Source organism: Barbus barbus, assembly GCF_936440315.1.
Source record: "Barbus barbus genome assembly, chromosome: 32".
In the NCBI taxonomy this organism is placed as follows: domain Eukaryota; kingdom Metazoa; phylum Chordata; class Actinopteri; order Cypriniformes; family Cyprinidae; genus Barbus; species Barbus barbus.
In genome coordinates this window covers 21,581,681-21,605,689 of record NC_136760.1, presented here as the reverse complement: position 1 = coordinate 21,605,689, position 24,009 = coordinate 21,581,681, and the positions used below count along the sequence as shown (strand labels likewise).

The window sequence follows — 24,009 nt, the reverse complement described above, 5'->3', positions numbered from 1 at the left end:
AGCAGCTAAAGTTCCCGCTTCAGCCTCTCTGGTGTGCTTTTGTGTATTAATATGAGAAGGGAATTAGGTTTTTTATTGTGGGATTATGGTTCAATAAGGGGAAAAATACATTTTAACAAAAGGAATAACAGGAATAAACTTTATTTCTGCTTTATATATTATATTCTGTTATACTGACAGACTGGGAATAGCACTACGGTACCATCATTGTGCTTTATAATGATTTCAAGCTTTAAAAAGGATGAAATATCAGCATAAATCATAAAAGTGGCCCATCCAACTCTATTCCCCTATTATAGGCTATGTAAAGCGCTTTGAGTGCCTTGAAAAGCTCTATATAAATGTAATGCATTATTATTATTATATTCAAAGACTACAGAATTCATACAATAGAATTTAGTAAGAAATAGACTGCAGTTTAAACCACTAAATGAATGAATCATTTACACAGGTTTTGTGAAAGTCAAAGGTTTGACTCCATTCATCAATGAGGAGCTCGAGAGCAATGTCAAGAGAATAAAGAAAGAACGTTCTAGAATTTCTTACACAAAACTATCACGTGGCTTTAGAAGACTTGGAAAAAATAATCATTTAAGTGAACTTCCCCTTTAATGTTTCGGTTGCTGTGATAGGTACAGTAGGCTAAATTAGCATAATAACACGATGCATAAACACAAGCACGTGTCTTTAATATGTAAAATAAAAGAATAAAAAGCAGCTTATTTTGTGCTATAAAATCATTTAGGATAGGTTTTATTTAATACTTGAATGTGTGCGTTTGTATAAAACTCTGTCCTGACAGAAAGAGTGAAAGAAATCTTTTGAAGACCTTCATGAAGCGCCCACCTCTGGTTGAATCTGGTTTAAAGGGAGGAGTCCACGCGCAGTATGAAGGCATGAACCTGGTCTCTCCATGAGAACACACCCATAGAAGGCAGTGGAAAAGAAAGAAGCCTGGAAAGACCATTAAAGATAGAGCAGAAGTGCACTTCCTTTATTACCAACAAGCCCGTTCGTCTCTGAGGGATTTAACAGCAGTAGTCATACTAATACTCGTGCATCTCGTGGACATTGTACTTTTCGGCTGTGTGAGGGGCTGGATCATTATTGACCTTGCAGAAGATCGTCTACCTGCTTCTAATTTTGCTGACAGATCTTAAAGTGAAGCAATGAAGAGTGTCAGGAGCTGTCTTGGCTCACTTGTGGTGCTGGTACTGTTTCGGGTGGGAGAGATCGCAGAAGCGTGCAGTTGTTCCCCCGTCCATCCTCAACAGGCGTTCTGCAATGCTGATGTTGGTAAGTGCGTGTCAACAATCTCAAACGATGCTACGTCACAATGCAAAATTGTTACTACAGCGAGTTTATTGCAAATGCATTTACACCACAAAGGCTGCACGTATTTCGTCTAATGCTTCACAAATGTCAAGTCGTTTTTATTAGAGAGACCTGAAATATATCCTCTGTCATGACAACAACAAAGTTCAAGGCTGCTCTGATGCTGCTTTGTGATGAAATGCAGCATCACAACCACTGGGGCTGAGGTGGACGTTTTATTACTGCTTTACAAACAAAAATGCCACATAAAAGCAGTGCTAAAACATGCAAACTCTGACCCTCCTTACTACAAGAGGCTGCTCTAATGCTGCTTTATTTCTGTGAATGAAATGCAGCATCAGAGCAGCCTTACAATTTGCAATATATTATTATTTTGAATTGTATTACATATCTATTTTTTAATTATTTATATTATTCATTTTTTAATTATTATTTATACTTTGTAATTAATTACTCAGATCTTTATTTATATTATTCATAAATTCATAACATTTATTCTGCAACTGTAATTCCTGTGTAAATGCATTTATGCTGTCTGAGTAACTGAACAGCACTGAATCAGTCAGTGACAGTCCAGATCTGTGAGGTTTTGGGTTTTGAAGATTGAAAACTTTTATTACCCTTTTATTGGTTGCATCTGAATGTGTTGTTTACCTTGCCAGTGTTTGTTCTACTCATGCATCTGTACTATTGTTTTAGTGCCCAGTGTGGATAACAGCAGATAAAGTGTTCGGTCTGTTATCTTCAGCACACATACAGTCCTCCTGCTTGAGCTGAATGACGTTTTGAGGCCTGTTTATATCTATTTATATCTGGCTTCTCTATTTCATTCCTCAGAAACAACTCATTATGTCTGGTTTCCACCAAAATCTTTCAAATGGCCTGAATACACAGAGCCAAAACAGTACATTAAGGGTATACAATCCAAGATTAGACCAATTCATTTTGGCTTAGTATTTGTTGAAAGCAAATTGCCTGTTGCATGGGAAAATCACAGTGAGATGCACAACAAATGTGGATGTGACACACTTGTTTGCTGGTAAAAAACTGAAACCCAAACAGGATGATGATACATTCACACCATTCTTATTGGCTGGTAGATTCACACTGATTCACTGTCTAGCTGCAAGCCTCCAAATCATCTGCACTCATCCACAACTAGAAGGCCTTAACAATAAGTGTTTTTCCTACTGACCTGTTCATACCAATATTTCAGATTTCTACCTTATCTGCCAATACCAGAACAAAAACATGTGCCAGAAAAATACTGTATTCATATATATATATATATATATATATATATATATATATATATATATATAATAATTATTATTATTATTATTTTTTTTTTTACTGACTACCAACTAAGGCCTTGATTTGCTGTACAACTGGTCTCTATTTCATATTTCTCTCAGATGGAGAGAGCTGAGGCATAAAAAATTGCAAGAATGTTTTACATCCCACTGGGGCTTTCCCTCCCAGTTTATGGTTAATTCAAGCAGCGTTTAGAGATGATTAGCTAGGTGCGCCCACTGCTGGAACAGAACCCAAGCCCTGTCTTGAGCAGCTAATAGAAGATAAGACAAATACACACAGGCCAGCGGCCTCTTAGAGTGCTTTAGAGGGCTTATAGTTTGATTAGAACCCCACAGCTCCTGCAGAAACCATCGGAGAGCATCCAACATCTGGCCGACAGCTCTGGATATGCCAGAGAGGAAAAAGCAATGAAAGTCAAGGACCTTTCAGAAATATGCATGGCATTCTTCAAACAGTGAGAAAAGCGCACTCTTTGGCTGCACCGCCCATCTTTGCCTCAGCTCACTGGCTTTGAACCAGTCTTCTTGGATCAAGGGAGAAGGCTTTTTCCACCTATTCGTGAAAAGTTAACTTTAGTGGCTGTTCCGAGACGAGAGGTTTGCGTCTTTCCTGACTTGCAGTGGAAATGAACAACTGTTAGCCGGAAATTAATTTAGTGCTCGTATTTCATGACAGAACCAGGATCTCTGCATATTAATAAAGTAACCACCCAAAATGCGGTCATTTGCCCTTTGCGGTCTGTCAGTGTTTTTGCCAGTATTCTTTTTGAATCTGTACTCGCCATTAATAAGGTTTCTACGTGTCAAATCTTAGTCATGTGGATCCAGTCTTCTGCTCCCTATGGGAATGACACAGCCCCATTATTTACCTCGCAGTTCACTGTTATTGAGTCATATACGAGCACAACATGCTTTTAGAGAGTCTGAACAGTGACATGATTGTCTCAAGATTGAAAACTGTAACATGAGTTGTGCCACTAGAATTTTTTCTCCTTGAGCTTTTAAAGTCTGTTGTTCTGAGTGCATTTCAAAGCTCAGAATATTTATTTGTCTACAAAACCACTGAAGAAAAATCATTCATTCATCATACAATAAGAGAGGACAGCTGGGAAATGTATGTTGATCAAAATTAGAATGAATCTAATCAAATTTTTTCTGCCAATGAATAAAAAAATAAAAAGTTTATTGTGACTTTTTATCTCAAAATTCTGACTTTTTTCTTGCAATTGCAAGTTTATTAGAATTGAAGTCAGCCTTGCAAGACATAAACTCATAATTGTGAGAAAAAAATCGCAATTGTGAGTTCATATCCTGCAATTCTGACAATATATCTTGCAATTGTGAGTGAACATCCTGCAATTCTGAGGAAAAAAGTCAGAATTATGAGATGAAAAGTCAATTATCTTTTTATTTTTTTATTCTCCGGTGGAAGCAAGCTTCCATAAAATTGTGAGAAGTCAAAAGTTGATTCTATTAACATTATTAAATTCTTAATGCACATTCCTTACCTTACTGTTAATAATTCACTTGTGAATGTAATTATGTAAGAATGTAAAAAATGTTTTCATAGTCTTTAATCAATTCCTGATTGATAAAGTCAAGTCTCGTCGAGCCTACACTAAATATTAGGGAAGCACCAATATTAAAAATATAAATACAGAAAAGCTAAAAGTAATTTTCATGCTTTGACCAAGAGCTGATAAAGGGTCTGTTTAGTCTTAATAAATTAAAAAATAAAACACTAAAATAATTTCAAATATTAAGTGAGTATAGCAATTACAACATCGTAATGTACAGTATCAGTCAACAAATCAGTCTTCATTCTGAGATTTGCTAAATATTATCTTTAAGTGAGTGTTAAATGACAGTTAAGGCCATATAAATGCAATATACCAATGCAGAAAAAAATCTCCAGTATCAGCTGATAGCTAAAATGGGACAGAGATTCTGGATATCCTGTGTTGCTTGGAAATATGTCAAATTGTGCAAATAAAATGGGTTACAATTCATGTTGACTCTACAGGATTACCTTTGGCCTTAAAGTTTTAAACTGCCTACTTCTTTGGTGTACCCAGGGTTGTTTATACTGTATAAACCGCCCAACTAAAGGCCCAGTTATACTGGTCATCTGCTCAAAATATTTATCTGTTCAAATGTACTCGAGCTGGAATCGTAGTCTGGCCTGATCCATTTTGGCAAACTGTCTGGTGACAAGCCTGGTTTCATGTCAGAGGTTTACAGACAGTAAGGGTCACAAGGGTCATAGAGCGGGCTGGGGTGTGGTGCTGAACATTCCTGAATTCAGAAGTGATGAGGACTCCTTTGGTAGAGGTTGAGGAAAAAAAAGAGCGTAATTACCAGTGGAGGATGCCAAATGTATAAACATTTCTCACAGGTAGCCCTTTGAAAACGTTTAGTGTACCCAAAAGCCTTGTAGCAGGACCAGAGATTTTTTTGACTGCAGTACTTGGACGTGCTAAAACAATGCTGGTCATTCATGTAGAGTAACAAGGGAACAATAATGTAAAGAAGCAGACAGACTGCAAAAGTTTAACATCTGCGTGTTGTGTCTAGTCGTACTGATGAACTATGCTGTTCAGACAACCTAAATTGTTTGGCCACACACTTTTTAGTGAGTAATACATTTAGTGGGTGGTTTTGGTGGTGTAACATTAACTAAATTACATAAATAGTAACATAAAACACCCTAAAATACATAACTCCAAAAAAAAAAGGAAGAAACAAAACTGCTTAAAAACATTATTTAAAAATACAGTTTTCACAGTAGGTTTTTTTTTTTACTTACAAAAACATTATTATTTAATAATTTACTGTAAAAGTAATATAAAGTAAATATTATATAAATTAAAACTGTAAATAAATTCATACTTCTATAAACCATACAATTTACAGTAATGTAATATAAACTGCATATATATATTTATTGTATGGTAACTTCAATGAACAGTTTTTTACAGTAAATAATAATAAAAAAAAAAAAGTTTTCAAAAGGGGGCTTTTGCAGTGATGCCATACAAAAACCATTGTGGGTTTCCGTGTTTAAAACAAAAAAGCCATTTTTTTCTTAGTGCGAAGAAAATTGGAATAATCTAAAGAAACTTTTTTTCCACAATAAAGAACCTTGTGCAATGGAAAGGTTTCATGGATGTTAAAGGTTCTTCATAGATGCCAATAAACAACCTTTATTTTTAAGAGTGAGCATTTTTACAGTCTTTTGATATAAAATTTCCAAGCATGATTTCCAGTGTACCATTTGTTGCTTTACTATTATAAACACACAATGTTTGTGTGACCTGATTCAATGATGTGTCCCAAGAGAACGGGGTTATTTTGGTTATTCAATTCAAACATACATCGTTCTCAACTAGAAACTGCTTTTTTGATGTCATAACCAAACCAATCAGTTCCACCTGTTTCACAGTATAAAGATCTCATCTGGAAACTGTCATTTTCACTGGCTCAGTGACATACGACAGAGCTCATTGTCACATTTAATAGCCCCAGACATTTCTTCGAGTCTGCTGAAGGTGAAACCACGTTTGAGTGTTGTTTGCAGGTTCGAGACAAGCACTTGGTTTCTCTTGGTTATAAAGAAAGAGAAAAGCAGTTATCAAGAACAGATTGTTAGCTGGAAAGTTTCTAAAAATACTTAAATATGTAAGTCAGTTCCAGGAAATCATCAACCTTCCACAGGCATGATAATGCTCATTGCAATCACCTTGTGCATCACATGATTCATTTTCAATAATGTTTGTTCGCCTCATCTATTGGGTTGCACACAGCATGCTGCAGTTTACGTCAGATTGTCGTGAGGATGCGACTTTTGAAAGCTGCATGTCAGACGATTTGTTGCTAGATATTTCTGAAAAAAAACATCCAAATGTGAAATCTTTCTCCACATGTATTTTGATAAAAATGGGAAATAAATGGCATTTAAATGCAGTTAGCAAACCTCACACAAACCAGTCTTTCTCCACATCCTGCCGTGTCCGCTCTGGCTGTTTATACTGTATACCCAGGCCTGAAGCAGTGGGCAGCATCCAACCGTCAGTTGTCCAGCTCTGACCTTTTCTATGTTGGTAAACCTCAGAGTCTTAGAACATTTTTCACTGGCTTTCTTGCAAGCAATGATGATGATGATGAGTATAAATCCAGCAAATTCTGTCTTTTGTGCATCTTTTCATTTTTACAGAATGAAATGTGAAAAGAGAGTCAGATTTCCTTAAATACCAAACAAAAACATCGGTCAGTGTCATTGGTCATTACGTTGCTAATCTCTCATATGGAACGGATGGAAAATTCTATCATTATTAACTCACCCTCATGTGCCTCTGAACACAAAAGGAAAATCTACACACTTCTCTTTTCATTACAGCGACGCTCAGCAACGCCCCCTGAGGCAAGTTTACTGAAGATGATATACAGAATAATCCAAATATTTTTTCCCATTCATTTAATTTCAATTACTCAGTACTTCTTCTTAACTAGGGTGGTCACGATATCAGATTTTTTCACTACACGATTATCGAGGCCACAAAAATTCACAATAACAATATATAGTGATATCTACAGAAATTGAGTGTTTGAAATAACTTCCTTTTGTGAGCTGATTCTTATTCTATAGTATTCTACACAGTGATAAAGGCTATTTCGATTAGCATTGCAATATAAATACACATTATCTAAAAATACCTGAGATGGCTTGAAGAACGCAAATAAACCATATGCTGTTGTAATCGTGTGCTGATTCTCATCTTTGGCTGCGTTCCACTCCACTTTTAGACACACACTCGCAAACTTTCCTAAACACTTCCCCTTAGGGGAAACCCCGCTGCCAATTTGAAGTGCATTCCACTTTGTGAAGTTTATATCGACCTCAAACCCTCGACCCTCGATTTTTACTGATTTTGACATTCATATGCACACTTCAGGCCACTCTATAGACCACAATGCAACACAATTATGATGTCATCACAGATTATCCCCACCCCAAACAATTCTATCATATATCAATAATTTTTTTAAATTACTCCTATGAGTCTAGCTTGAGGACTTTCTGCATGAGGATGCCCTCCGGTGTCGAGTATGAATGAAACAAATCACACTTAAGAGTTTAATGCTCCATAATGGCACTGGCACTAGATTATTGAATCCTGTTATCATTGGTGTGCTATTTTTAAATATCAACAATGGCGGTATATCGCAACACCAAATTAACACGATAATATTTCATTATTTAAATATCACCACGTCAATACCGGTATATCGTGACACCACTAATCTCAACATTACAATTTTTTTTCAATGTATTTTAATTATTTTAGAAAGGATTGAACTTGTCCCATCTGCACTGCAAAGCATTACCAAACACTGCAGATGATGCAATTAGAATCTGAATCAGAAATAATGGTAAAATATAAACCTATTGATTTATAGTCATTGATTTTAAAAGTATACAAATAATCTTTCTTGATAAAAATTAAAAATATAATGTATAAATAATGTGAAAGTACACAATTACAAAAAAAGGCAATATCTTCTAGAGAAGATTACGCTGTTGCTTAGTATCCTGGAGCGTTTATACTTTGTTGTTAAAAAGCTGTTCATCTATGGAGAAAAGCAATGGGATTTTTACTTCCGTAACCCAGCTGTTGTGCTCAATTACAGTGATGAATTGTATCAGGAGTTCAAAAAGAAAGAAATGAGTTCAAAGAAACTGCAGGCAGAGTATCCAAAGTGGAAGCAAAACAATGCCACGCCACAAAATTTCTTGCCATGTGGTTGTTCCATGTTTATTTATATTAAAATGTGTTTTTTTTTTAAAGCATACATTTTCCTTCTCAATGGATATTTTGTTCATTAATTTAATGCTTGGTAAGAATCTCACAGTTATTTCTATCAAATTATTTACATTTCTTTCATGTGCATGGAAGAACTTTATCATACAAGGAAAAGAAATAATGCAGCTTTATGAGATGATTGCTGAATGCCATGTTGAAACATTTGGTTCCTTCATATACATTTTTTTTTTTTTTTATCATATTTTTAGGAAACCTTTTGAGGTCTGTCCTTCTAAAGACAACTAAATGGCCTTTGAAATATTAAAAATAATATTGTATTTGATACCTGTGAGGTGGAATATATTTTGGTTGTGGTGGCCCTCAGTGAAGTCAGCGAGTGTGTCTGTGAAGGTAGGAGTGGAAGAGGAGTTCGGGGACTTTTGGTGCAGTGGTCTGCCTGGGCTCCGCACTGGTCATGATTGCTAAAAGCTGTGCAGGCATAAGGAAACTCAGGATGTGGCTAGTATTTGTGGTGGGTATATTTTCATGGAAACTATGACATTCTGATTATGATATGTGCATATGTAAGAGTGTGTGTAAGTCATCCGTGGAGGGAGCAGGCGTTGTGGGATATGCATGATTATCGGGCAACAGGAACGTGGGTCAGGCAGGAAAATTGAAGCAGTGGGAATGAAACTGAAGACAGACACTGCAGAACATCACTCCATTTGAACTGAAGAACTGTGAGATATAATTACCCTCTGATGTTTTAATTATTAAACCTCAAAGAAAAATAAAATTTTGATTAATACTGTGACCCTAAAGCTACCAGGATCCCACACAGAGACTTTTCTTACATGTTTAGATTATTATATTAAGTATGTTTATGATCTTTTGCTGGTGCTAACAGTTCGCTCAGAAATATTTGCAAATTTGACTGAATTTTTATCACTATCCAAGCAAAGATGCTACATGTAGCAGTTTCTGATTTTAATTAGACTGTAAATTTCAAAATATAAAGCAGAAACAGAATGGTCTGACTTTAGCTATTTGAAATTATGCTACATAAAACATGTTTACATTAAATTAAAACAGCAGGCAGGCTGAATGAGAACGCACATTCACTATCTGACAGTAGGTGGCGCTTATGGAACAGCAGCAATATAGCCTTTCCTTGGTTCCTCTCTGGCCTCATGGTGCTTTCAAATTATGTAGAATACATGATATTTAAGAGTTGAACGCACATGAACGCCACCACAAAGTTGTTATTACGAGTGGAAAATGCCAGAGTTTGCGAGTCGGGGGCGGGTCAGTGAAAAACGTGTCAGATGCAATGGACACAGCCAAAGACTATCGATATACAGCATCTTTATTGATGGTAAATTTGTTGAAATTAATAAAATTATAATTTTTTGTAATGTACAATAAAACTATAATAATTTGTTACATTTATATAGCACTTTTCTGGGCACTCAAAGCGCTTTACATAAAATGGGGGGGGGGGGGCCTCCTCAACCACCACCAATGTGCAGCATCCAACTATATAAGTTACAGATACAAGATATTATATTATTGTATAATTACCATAGACTATATCAAGGGTTGAGAACCAGAAGGCCGTAAGTGGCATTTCACCAACTTTACAGGAGAGCCAAACAAAAATTTTACCATAGTTTGATCTAACTTTGTGTACTGATTTCAATTGTTTATACTACAAATTTGTACACACATGGATGACAGTACTTTTGCCAGTAGAAAAAGCTCATTAAGAGCTTTCATTTGATGTATATATCTCCATTTCACCAAAAATGTCACTTCCGCCCTTCTGGTTCTCAACCCTTGACTTAGTGATTCAGTTTACATCACCTTCATAAATTTTAATAAAAAACTGAAAAAAGCAAAAACACTATGATGCACATTTTTTATTCATCATTTTGTTGATGCAGAGTTAAAAAAATCATTGCATTTAATGTCGAAAAGTGAGATTGCCATCTTGTTCCAACCAAAGTGACTTGAACGCACCTGACGTAGTATTTGCAAGTACAAACATCCCTGGAGGACTTGAACGCAGCATCAGTTAATGGCCGTTTACAGACTTTGTCATTTTTCCACATAAATTACATTTTGGAAAATTATTTCAATTCAGTTTGTGCAAGTCCAGAGCAGAGATCAGCTGAACAGTGTTTGTTCTTTTGTGTTCTGCAGAAGAAAGCAAGTCATACAGATTTGAATAACATGACACTTAAACAGCCAATAAACAATTACTGAAATTACTACTGGGCCATCAGACCAGACAAACCTATACTCACAAGTTTCCTGATGTTGATAACAGAGCGCTCTCTCAAACTAATGCGTGACGTCTGCACTGTGTTTCTGCTCCTCACTGCGGGATGCTCTCAGAATCCTTTGGAGAATTGCTTGATTACTTCACCAGGAGATGCCAGGCTTCCTTGCCCTCAAAACGTTTTTAGCCTAGCATTAGGCATCTGGAATTTTAGGTGCAAAAAAACTTGTGTTGTAGCTTGACCTACTTTAACACTGGAAGCCCGATAAATTGGTTTTAGAAAAGACTATATTGATCTTTAGTTCAGGCACAGTGTTATCATGCCCTATAGCTCAGGACCCAGAAAGGCTTGACATAAACAGAAAAGCATGCAACTTGGAAAGGAGGAGGAGGGGGGCTATCATTAACTTTAAGAGCAGTGAACCCTTCATATTTGCGTCTTTTCCAGCCCATAAAGTGAGCCCATGGGTGTATAATAATGGCTGTGAGTGTGCATACATATGCGTGTGTTTTCCTTTTTCTAGTTATTTTATGTCCCTGCATCCTATATCCCCAGGCTCATATTTTCCATGGTGAGCAAGTGCCTCAAAAACTGCAACCGTTTCCATTTCTATCTCTGATTCTCCTGTGATATCATTCATCTATTTTTCATCCTCACATTTGAAGGAATAGTTCTCATCATTTACTCACCCTAATGTCTTTAGTAACGCGTTTGATTTTCCGTGAATGGTGACCACTGCGGTCAAGCAATAATTTCACTTTATGACGTTTTATCATGCTTTTTTTGGAGCTTGACAGCCCTGGTCCCTATCCTCTTTCATTTTATGGAAGTGAGCAGTGGTAATACCCTTCAAAACATTTCGTTTCGTGTTCCTCAGAATAAAGACAATGTTTTGTAATGACATGAGGGTGAGTAAATGATGACAGAATTTAAAATTTTATGTGAACTGTCCTTTTAACCTCAATTAGCCCTGAGAGTTTAAGTAGCAAGTCTAATTCAACTTGTAAAATCCAGTTTGTCTCATAAACTGTGCTCCATTTGTATTTCTGTTTCATTGCAGCGCTTGCTTAAGTAGTTTTGCAGAAATGTTCCTGAGCATACCTCGATTAAAACAAGCTGTCCTAACAAAATACACATTCGATCCAAACAGCTGGCAGAGCAAATCGATGCTGCGCAAAGACTGCCTGTTTATGAAAGGACAGGGTGGGATTAAGGAGGAGCAGCTCGGCTAATATGGTAATATTAAGACCTCTTCAAACTGACTTCAGATCAGTTTTTGAATATATTTTTCTGATTCAAACATAAGAGATATGGGTATGCCGTAACTGCTGATGAAGGCCTACTTGAGAAGTTGTCTTGATTCATTTTCATCTGCAGTTGATTAACATGAGACTGTGCGCAGTAAATCTTCTCCATTTTTAGAGCTGTTTTTGTTTTTTCTGGGTTCAGTCGACGAGACAGCTTTCAGACATTCATAAGCTCTCTTTGGGTCTATTTCCAATCACTGATCAGGAGTAGGAATGTAATTTGCTCAAAAATGGGTCGACGACTCACATATGTTATAAAGGAGATGCAGAAAAAGGCTCTATCTTTTAAAAGGGTGAAGAAAATGCTTACTTTTCTACTGTATCTTGTTGCAGATACAGTTGTAGGCGAAGTCGTGGCCTAATGGTTAGAGAGTCGGACTCGTAATCCAAAGGTTGCGGGTTCGAGTCTCGGGCCGGCAGGGATTGTAGGTGGGGGGGAGTGAATGTCCAGCGCTCTCTCCACCCTCAATACCACGACTGAGGTGCCCTTGAGCAAGGCACCGAACCCCCAACTGCTCCCCGGGCGCCGCAGCATAAATGGCTGCCCACTGCTCCGGGTGTGTGTTCACGGTGTGTGTGTGTTCACTGCTGTGTGTGTGCACGTTGGATGGGTTAAATGCAGAGCACGAATTCTGAGTATGGGTCACCATACTTAGCAGTATGTCACTTCACTTCACAGATGTTAGGGCCATACATCCAATCAACCTCTTTAAATCACTCAAAAACAATTTCATGCACAAATTTATATTTTTACAAATATTTACAATTGGATTTATTTAAATATCCTTAACTCTGCTATTTATAATATTTGATGAGCTAATTCCAAAGTGAATGTAGTTGCTGTAGTGTTTAAAACATTTTTTGTTTAAAATTTAGTTCAAATACTTCAGTGAATTTTAATTTTAAAGTTCACATTTATTGCGAATTCTAAACGTACAGTAGCATTCAAAAGGGATCAGGAGTAAGAGTTTTGAATGTTTTTGAAAGAAGACTCTTATGCTTCCCTAAGAGCAGTGAACGTGCTACTTAATATTTTTGTTAAAACTGTGATTTTTTTTTTTTTTTTGCTGCTTAATATTTTTGTTAAAACTATGATTTTTTTTTTGTAAGGATGCTTTGATTAATAGAAATATCAAAATAATAGCATGCATTCGAAATAGACTTTTTAGTAAAAGACTTTTTATGCAAGTCTTTATTCTCACTTTTGATCAATTGAATGCATCCATACTAGATAAAAGTATTAATTTCTTTCCAAAAAGAAAAAAAATCTTAATGACCTCAAACTTTTAAACAGTAGGGTACACCATTTAAAAATTACTTCATTCAGTCTGATAGAAATTTGTCAAACTTTTAAAATGCATAAATCAAAAAAAAAAAAAAAAGTGTCCTCCGTCACTTCAAGATCAGCATATGTTGTATTTTTCATTCCCACCATGCTTCTTAACTGGCTTAATCAACAAGACTGACTTAACCAGTGAGTTTTGATGGTAAACAACATCATGATTATGTTTGTCCACTAGCCAGACCAGTACCAACCCTGCACTAACCTGCATAACAGCCAGTTCATACTGGTCTAAGCTGGTCTTTCCAGCAGGGTTGGTAGAAGCCGGTCAAATTAGGCAGATGCCAAAATGGACAGGTTGTGTGTCATACCCTCATCCAAAAAAGAAAATATAGATTAAATTACAAAACGCAGATTAAATATGGGTTTGGAACTGCACTGGGTCATTTAATGTACTGTACAAACCAGTTGGGATCAATTGCAGCAGACAGTGCTTTAATAAAGGATAGGAAAACTTTGTCATTGGTTCTGTGAAGTTGGTTCACTTTGTGCAGTGCGCATCTGACATCCTCATGAAATACCCCAGAAACTTAAAATATCTGTTCCCCTTTCTTGTTCTTGCCAGAGGCACTGCCAACACAAATAAATGTTGCATATTGACACTGCTGCTCATTTTAGGTCACCAAATGGCTGAGTACACTGTGGACATGGGAAGGACTGGTTATATTTAGGTGAATATGTTGTAATAAGTGTGACTTCCAGTATATATCTGGACAATTTAGCAAACAGTTTGCCAAGCAGCAACAAGATCCACCCATTTACTGAGACAAGTTTAGCCTTGAGGGCAACATTAGCCTGTAATTGTTTCCTCATTTGTTTACTAGGCAAATGTAGACAAGACCAACAGGTAAACAACACAGTTTTACAACTCATAAGCAGTACTTCATTTCACAGCACAGTGGTGAAGTGTGATTCATATATTGATTGATCTAACAGAATTCATAATTATGAATTTCATCACAACACTTAAAATTATGAATATATAATGATTTCCACTAGCATTTGAAAGTGCTAGAAAGTGCATAAATGCTTGAACCAAATGCTCTATAATGTAAAAAGCAAACAAATATCTTTGTTTTGCTTGAAGTCTGCGTATGTACTAAATTTCTTTAAAATTAATGACACTTGGTTTTATAGTTTGTTATATTACACAACTCTCTGGAATACTGGATTGTGATTGGTTAATCGCAACATTCTATAGTCAAATATTTTTGTATTATGACGACTACACTGTATAACTGACCATTGTCCCACCATGTGACCATTGTATTAGACTGATATACTCATTAATATCAATATTTGTTTACTTGTTTGGTAAGCAACCATAGGAAAATGCATGTTCTTCTGGTCATTATTGCAAAATACACCCCTTCAGAATGGCTCAATCACCCTGATTTTGCAATAATGGCTGTTGACGCCATTCACTATACTTTACATATAATGCAAAGACACTTCTGCATTTTTCAAGCTGGCTTAAAGGAATAGTTCACCCAAAAATGAAAATTCTGTCTTTACTCACCTTCACATTGTTTCAAACCTGTGTAACCTGTTGTGGAAAACAAAAGACATTTTAATAAATGTTATGTTTTTTCCATATACTGAAAGTCGATGGGGTCAAGTGTTGTTTTGGACCATTTGACCATTTGGATTTTGTCACAAGCAACAATTTCACATGATATTTGACTAATGTTCAACTTCGCATCTTGCTTTTTCCTTGTTAATCAATAACATATACAATATATTCTTCTTTAAATTTATCCGTAGATCTTAAAATACTTATGTCCATTTATCAGATGAAAGCACTGTAAACCAGAAAGTAGAGTTTGTCACAAACAATAAAGCATGAAATCATTGTTTAAGTTCTGCTCTGCTAATTTAAGCAGCAGAATGTGTATAAATGTGATACACAGTTTATATTAGAAGGTTTGCAGCTGTTTATGCTTCTGTCAAGGTAAAGCTGACTATGAAGACGACACGGCTGAAGTTTATGTTTGTGGAGGGTGATTGGTTTCGTTGTGTGATAGAGAGGCTTCTTTTCATCCCCTTAAGTTCCATTCTATGTTTCCGTGCAGCACTTCAGTGAAAAAATAACAGCCATTTAAAAACGATTTAGGAAAATAAGGGAGAATATAAAAGGCAAGAGAATGAATGAGTCAGCGCAAGGTTGTCATGTGTCAGCTTCTCTAGAGGAGGCGTCTCTGCCGCATGTTGGCTGACCTGACAAAGAGAGCTAAAGAAATGCTGGACAGCTGCAAACGCTCAACTTGCAGGAAATGGGATTTGGGTTTGGGGGCATGACTCTCTTTATATGAGAGAGACCTCTCGCTAGTGTTTAGACAAAGCCTCAGATGAGAGGTGGCATGGAGAAAAGTACGGTACAAGTCATGTGCCTTTTCATCTTTTTATGATGACGTGACAGAATCTCTGCAGGCCTTGTGCTGTAGCTTGTATATTTTACTGAGTCCAAGTAGTGGTGGAAAAACATTGAGAAGATTCCACACTCAAAAAAAAATTCTTTGGCTGAACTTAATTTAGTTGTTGACAGTGGTTTTTAAACTTTGGAAATGGGTTTTCTTAACATTGAATTAAACGGTAAACTGAAACTGGACTGGAAACATAACTAAATTGAGTAAAACAATAAAATGACACGTCAAACTAACCCAACTGAATCTCTTAAGTGTAGCTAAGAACAGTGCATGTTAGCATGATAAATGCAGTTTTTACCAAACTAAGTGCAAGCTCACCACAATGGCAACCCAAAACACAACAGAAACTTTTCTATATTCCAAAATAATTTCTCATCTTGTTAAAAAAAACATTTATATAACACTTAAATACAACATTTATTCACCCCATTTAGGTATGGGAACTGGAAATCCCCTGCTTAGTTTCAGAAATGCTACACTAATGGAAATGATTCATTTAGTCCTAAGATGGCAAGTCAGTCCACTCTGCAGCCATCTTGGAAAAGTCATGCAAGTTCAGCTCCTATCTTCTATCTACTTAAATTGAGATGAGAAAAACAGACATCTTTGAAACTGTTGAATAAAAACATTTCAAATAAGAAATAAAATGTGATAGCAATGGTTTTGCTGCTATAATGAAAGTTATAATTTCTTCCATTCATTTTGATACACGTTTAAGCGAGTATATATACAGGTCCTTAGCATATTGTGATAAAGTTCATTATTTTCTGTAATGTACTGATAAACATTAGACTTTCATATATTTTAGATTCATTACAACACAACTGAAGTAGTTCAAGCCTTTTATTGTTTTAATATTGATGATTTTGGCATACAGCTCATGAAAACCCCAAATTCCTATCTCAAAAAATTAGCATATTTCATCCGACCAATAAAAGAAAAGTGTTTTTGATACAAAAAAAAGTCAACCCTCAAATAATTATGTTCAGTTATGCACTCAATACTTGGTCGGGAATCCTTTTGCAGAAATGACTGCTTCAATGCAGTGTGGCATGGAGGCAATCAGCCTGTGGCACTGCTGAGGTGTTATGGAGGCCCAGGATGCTTCGATAGCGGCCTTAAGCTCATCCAGAGTGTTGGGTCTTGCGTCTCTCAACTTTCTCTTCACAATATCCCACAGATTCTCTATGGGGTTCAGGTCAGGAGAGTTGGCAGGCCAATTGAGCACAGTAATACCATGGTCAGTAAACCATTTACCAGTGGTTTTGGCACTGTGAGCAGGTGCCAGGTCGTGCTGAAAAATGAAATCTTCATCTCCATAAAGCTTTTCAGCAGATGGAAGCATGAAGTGCTCCAAAATCTCCTGATAGCTAGCTGCATTGACCCTGCCCTTGATAAAACACAGTGGACCAACACCAGCATCACTGACTGTGGGTACTTGACACTGGACTTCAGGCATTTTGGCATTTCCCTCTCCCCAGTCTTCCTCCAGACTCTGGCACCTGGATTTCCAAATGACATGCAAAATTTGCTTTCATCCGAAAAAAGTACTTTGGACCACTGAGCAACAGTCCAGTGCTGCTTCTCTGTAGCCCAGGTCAGGCGCTTCTGCCGCTGTTTCTGGTTCAAAAGTGGCTTGACCTGGGGAATGCGGCACCTGTAGCCCATTTCCTGCACACGCCTGTACACGGTGGCTCTGGATGTTTCTACTCCAGACTCAGTCCACTGCTTCTGCAGGTCCCCCAAGGTCTGGAATCGGTCCTTCTCCACAATCTTCCTCAGGGTCCGGTCACCTCTTCTCGTTGTGCTGCGTTTTCTGCCACACTTTTTCCTTCCCACAGACTTCCCACTGAGGTGCCTTGATACAGCACTCTGGGAACAGCCTATTCGTTCAGAAATTTATTTCTGTGTCTTACCCTCTTGCTTGAGGGTGTCAATGATGGCCTTCTGGACAGCAGTCAGGTCGGCAGTCTTACCCATGATTGCGGTTTTGAGTAATGAACCAGACTGGGAGTTTTTAAAAGCCTCAGGAATCTTTTGCAGGTGTTTAGAGTTAATTAGTTGATTCAGATGATTAGGCAATAGCTCGTTTAGAGAACCTTTTCATGATATGCTAATTTTTTGAGATAGGAATTTTGGGTTTTCATGAGCTGTATGCCAAAATCATCAATATTAAAACAATAAAAGGCTTGAACTACTTCAGTTGTGTTGTAATGAATCTAAAATATATGAAAGTCTAATGTTTATCAGTACATTACAGAAAATAATGAACTTTATCACAATATGCTAATTTTTTGAAAAGGACCTGTATACAGTTCATATACACAAAAATCACATCATCTGGGTGGTCTTATAAAATGAGATTTTATACATATAAAATCTTCGTAAATACATTTAATCATGTATAAGCCTATAAAACGTTACAATATAATATTGAAGGGAACTTCAGATGAATTATATGTCCAAGTTGTTGGTTAATAAATCTTCACATTTCATTTCAAGTTGATTAAACATGACATTTTAAGGCACCATGAAAACTACTTTTTTACATTGGAATAATATATATTCCAACTTTATTTCTCACAAAGTTTTCTTACCTTTTCATACTTGTTTATTTGATTTATTGTGAAAGTGAATTTTCAAACTTACCATAATAGAAAGGTAAATGAAATACAGCTAGTTTAATTAATACTAAAACCTTATAAAGAGTATAATTAATAAACTTTTATCAAATAGTCTATTAGTAGAGTCTATTAGTTTTTGTTTTATTTTCTGAATTAGAGTTAGTTCATGAAACATTTTCTTTCATCTTTACTCTGCAGTAATCAGGGCCAAGGTGGTTGGAAAAAAAGAAGTGGACTCTGGGAATGATATTTATGGGAACCCTATCAAGAGGATCCAATATGAGATTAAGCAGATCAAGGTGAGGGATGAAGATGACAGCTGTAATTCAAATCTAACCTACGATGAAAATGTCTTGCAGTGAATAAAACAATATTTTGTTGTCGTCGGATGTGGTTTTGTTGTCATCAGATGTTCAAAGGCCCGGATCGCCACATCGAAGTGATCTTCACCGCTCCCTCGTCTGCAGTGTGCGGGGTGACGAATTTGGACACTAACGGCAAGAAGGAGTACCTCATCTCAGGTAAAAGATTGTCATTTCACTACAGCTGTTGTTTTTGGTCAAATAAATGTACGGTCTAACCACACAATGCTATTGGTTACTGCCTTCACAGCAAAGCACTTGCCAGTTGGCACATGCTTCACTCAAGGCGATCCGTTTTCAGGCAGGATAGAAGTTTACAAACCGTGACTTATTGATGTACAATGTGCTGAATTTACTTCTGGGTTTCAATACTCTTCTCTTCTCTGTAATGAACTTGCTGAGCAGGCAACTCTGAAGGGAAAAAACACAGAATATAAAAAAAACGTCAAAAGATGAACACAGACAACTTCTGGTTTCCCCATCTCAGATCATTCCAGCAGAGCCCAAATTACAGAGTTGACAAGGCAGAGGTCTGTGGAGGGTAGCAATTGCCTTTAAAGCCGAAGTTTTAGAGGAGGAGGGGAGGTAAAATAATGAGAGAGCTGATCCTGTAGTGCGGAGTAACTGCTGAGGTTGTGTTTTCAAGGCACACATTCCCTTCTCCACACTGAGTAGAAACTACCCAGGTTTCAGATTGTAAGCAGAGCAGACCTTCAGAAACCTTCACTCTGGGCAAAAATAGAAACCATCTTGAGGTTGTTTATGTCATTGTATTTGTATGTTCCCTCCCATTTTGTGAAGTCCCAAATTGTGGTTAGCTACTCCAATTCTCCACCATCAGGGTTCACAAGCTTTTGCATGTAATGTTTTTCCCCAAATCTGCGCTTTGACTCTGCAGTGACCTCCTTAATGTGGTTCAGTCATAATACAGAACAATAGATGACTAACAGAAGGGTTCGGTTTATAAACATGGCGACTTGTTATCGTGTTCTCATGTGCTGTTATTTTGTCTGTTGGACCACGCTATGCCTGCGACTATCAGATGTTCACAGATGGTTCAGATTGTTTTGTCTGCACATTGTGTTTCCAGGCAAGGCGGAGGCCAACGGCAAGATGCATGTGATTCTGTGTGATCTCATCATGCCCTGGGAATCCATGAGTGCCACCCAGAAGAAGAGCCTCACTCAGCGCTACCAGATGGGGTGTGACTGCAAGGTGAGTACTGTATATTTCTCCTGTGGACTCATAATAATCATTACTGTGGAACATACTGTCAACCTGGGTTGTGCACAATTCAGAATTTGAAGAACGGGCTGTTTCTTTCTTTCCATCTATTCTTCTAAACAAATTTCATGTATCCATTTATCCATCCATCCATGCCATCTATCTCTCTATCTATCTATCTATCTATCTATCTATCTATCTATCTATCTATCTGTGAAATTATCTATTCATACCTCTATCTATGCATTCGTCCATCTCAATGCATCATCCATCCATCCATCTATCATCTATCCATCATCCATTTATCTATCCATCCATCATCCACCCGGACTCTTCTACTATGAAGCCATGCTGTTGTAATAGCTACAGTATGTGGTTTTGCATTGTCCTGCTGAAATACACAAGGCCTTCCCTGAAATAGACATCGTCTGGAGGGGAGCATATGTTGCTCTAAAACCTTTATATACCTTTCAGCATTCATAGTGCCTTCCAAAACATGCAAGCTGCCCATACCGTATGCACTTATGCACCCCCATACCATCAGAGATGCTGGTTTTTGAACTGAACGCTGATAACACGCTGGAAGGTCTCCCTCCTCTTTAGCCCGGAGGACACGGCTTCCATGATTTCCAACAAGAATGTCAAATTTGGACTCGTCTGACCATAGAACACTTTTCCATTTTGAAACAGTCCATTTTAAATGATCCTTGGCCCACAGGACACAACGGTGCTTCTGGACCATGTTCACACATGGCTTCCTTTTTTGCATTATAGAGCTTCATAGCTAGCAACGGGGTCAGCCCCACCTCCTCACTAAGATAAAAGTTTTTGTCTTTTCCTCGCTCAGAGTTGCTCTCAGATTGGTTCTGAATAACTTTTAAGCTAAGACTCCTAGTTAGAAATATTTAAGCTAAATTAGCTCTCTGAGAGGATTCTAGAAGAATACGGGCCCAGATGTCAATTAACTTAATTAGTTGCTAGATGTTCTCCCAGGTTGAATCTTTTCAAAATGTCTTGCTATTCAGCCCTTTGTTGCCCCCGTGCCAACTTTTTTGAGACCTGTAGCCGACAAATTTGAAATGAGCTCATTTAGTGGATGAAAGTGTAAATTTTCTCCATTTAAACATTTGTTATGTTCTCTATGTTCTATTGTGAATAAAATATTGGCTCATGTGATTTGAAAGTCTTTTAGTTTTCATTTTATTCAGATTTAAAACCATCCCAACATTTCTGGAATTCGGGTTGTATCTATCTATCCATCCATCATCCATTTATCATCCATTCATACATGTATCTATCTATGTATGTATCTATCTATCTATCATGCATCCATTTATCCATCCACGCCATCTATCTATCTAATCAGGTGTCTTTCTTTCCATCCATCAGGCGTACAGTTGAAAAAGTACATCATTTGGTGTGGTACTCATAGGACATTTTGCTGCATTTTTAATTGTTAACACGCTACTTGCACTATTTATACTACTAAATTGTGTTCAATAGAGCAGAAATATAATATAATTATAGAGACTTTGGGGTGGACTAGCATCTACCTAGCTAATATGTAATAATAAAAAATACAGATATCATTATCATACCCTGTTAACAAACATTGTTTTTGCTGCACCCAGATCACACGCTGTGCGACCTTCCCATGCGAGATCAGCGCCCCAGAGGAGTGTCTGTGGACAGATTGGGTGACGGAGAAGATAATTCACGGGCGCCAGTCCGACCACTACGCCTGCATCAAGAGAGGAGATGGCTCCTGTGCCTGGTACCGTGGAGTCGCACCACCCAAGAAAGAGTTTCTGGATGTGGAAGACCCTTAAAGTATCTCTCGCCCTCTCCACATCACCCAATCTGAGATTCTTACAAATATCATAGATAAGGTGTAAGTTAATATCGACATAAAGACAAAACTCTACTAAATTGAAATTGAAATGTCTTAAGGCTAGATTAGTGTACAGTCTTCATTAGATATCGCAACATGAGACAGAATGGAGCGAAAATAATGACCCCACCTAAGGCTGGCACCCAGAAAACACTCCCCATCGTGTGATGGACAATCTTTAAAACAAGAGCACTTTCTGCCCCCCAAAACAGCGCTTAGATTTCTCTCTGCATAAAGACTGAATGATCTCTACAATCTCCCAAAGTTGCAGTCTCTCTGCTCATTTCACTTTTTCGGTTTCTGGTATTCCTGTCCAAACCCACACGGGGTGGTACTGAAAGTATTACTTTTGAAGGTAGTGTAAATTCCCAAAGCCATGCCAATTGGTCCACTCAGATAAATGGTGAGGCAGGACTTCCCAGATAGTTCAAAGATGTGTGGGGACCTGGAAAGAACTTAAGACAGCTGGGATTTGGGGGGGAAAAAGTCAAATTAAAGACCAAAGTCAATGTCGCTAGGCATGAATTTGTGACAGAAACAAAATTGTGCTGCTGACCAAATTTCAGAATGTTGAACTGTTGTATAAGAAGCTGTTCTTCATTTCACTTCCACTGTTTTTCATCATTGCTTCATGGCATATCCTTCGCATATACGAAAAATGAAGGAATAACAATGCAGGCATCTATTTTTCTGACGACATAATTAGTTATAAAGTCCTCTCTAATTCGATTTTTTTATGCACATTTACGAACGGAACATCCCTAATTTGTTTTGTCAATATGTCTGTTTAACTTTCTTGTCTCAAATGCCCACGATGAGTCCGATTTATGCATTTATTCCTCCGTTAATAGTTCAGTGATGATACTATTTGAACTTGTTGCACTTTTTAAAGACAAAACCAAGAGGACTGTCTCCTCTTTTTTTGTAATTCTCATTTTCAATGCTTTTGTTATTGATTTGCAAATGCTTCATCTTTAAGAATTACAACATCAGTTATCTAAGGTTCTAGTGAGCTGTTTTATCTTCCGTATTGTTCTTATTAGATTATGTACCTGAAGAGGTATGTAAGACTTTAGTTGCCATGGTAATGGGAAGACCCTTTGTTTTGCCCTAGAGTAAAACAAGGCTGATTGGATTTGCATGCAAAGACACAGGCCTATAGCATGCACTGAGAAAGAGGAAACAATGAGCGAGGTTCCTTCCTCCTGTGATGTCAATAAACTCAGGAGTTTATTGGCAGCTTGAGAAGAAGGCACAGAGTTGGGTTGTTGCAGCTGTCCCCTGATTGGGCGTTGCCAAGTCACGTGATTGACTGAGGGTGAGGCGTTAGAATACTAGTTGCTAGGCGCTTCGTCAGGGTGAACCATGTGGCCCGATGTGGTCATAGTGATTGAGAGAAAGAGGGAGAAGACAGACTGAGGTTGAACTGATGAAAGCAACAATAACAGTGTTGATCGATATAATGTGTCACACTCATTGTATAAAATCAACACCAAAATCATTTGTATCAAGAAAGGGAGCATTCTTATGGGTAATAGTTCAATTCATGCCTTTCTATTTTGGCTATCAGTGTTCCAGCATAAATGTATGAGGCTTTTTTTTTTTTTTTTTTTTTTGCTTAAGTGTGATTTAAATTAAGATTTTTGTTTCAATATCCTCACATCTTTCTTCATACCAGAAGCATTGTTATAAACAAGCTTGAACTCTTACGAATAGTCTATATAAATCTACAAGGTTAATGTTTAATATGCATCGAGCTATAACTACTTAAACTGCTTTGTATGAATTGTTATTGAACTTTAATGGCGTAAGTTAAATGATTTTGTTTCCACGTTTCTACTTTTTTAATGTGTTATTACCTTTGATTTATATGATCATTGTGTTATTTTTACCAGTCTTTGTCTTTCTCTTTTATGATTTGCTGAAAAGAGCAGGAATGTGAGACCTAATGTCTGAACCACATGATAAAAGTTGTGGTAGAAGAACCAGACTATGCATGTCTTTGATGCTTTGTGTAATTCCCATTTGGACGTTCACTTGACGGATAAATATACAGTATTACCAAATAAAAGATTAAACGACATCAGCTCGTCCCA

At 37.2% G+C, this 24,009-nt stretch overlaps 1 protein-coding gene across 1 annotated transcript; it reads left to right on the top strand.

Annotated features, from left to right (window-relative positions):
• The first annotated feature begins 639 nt into the window (after positions 1-639).
• On the top strand, positions 640-23,996 carry LOC306852713 (metalloproteinase inhibitor 2-like). Its single transcript, XM_079389780.1, has 5 exons — positions 640-1,296; positions 18,635-18,735; positions 18,846-18,957; positions 19,889-20,013; positions 21,654-23,996. The coding sequence occupies exons 1-5, from the start codon at positions 1,170-1,172 to the stop codon at positions 21,849-21,851; spliced, it is 663 nt and encodes a 220-aa protein (XP_079245906.1). The 5' UTR covers positions 640-1,169; the 3' UTR covers positions 21,852-23,996.
• Positions 23,997-24,009: the final 13 nt, after the last annotated feature.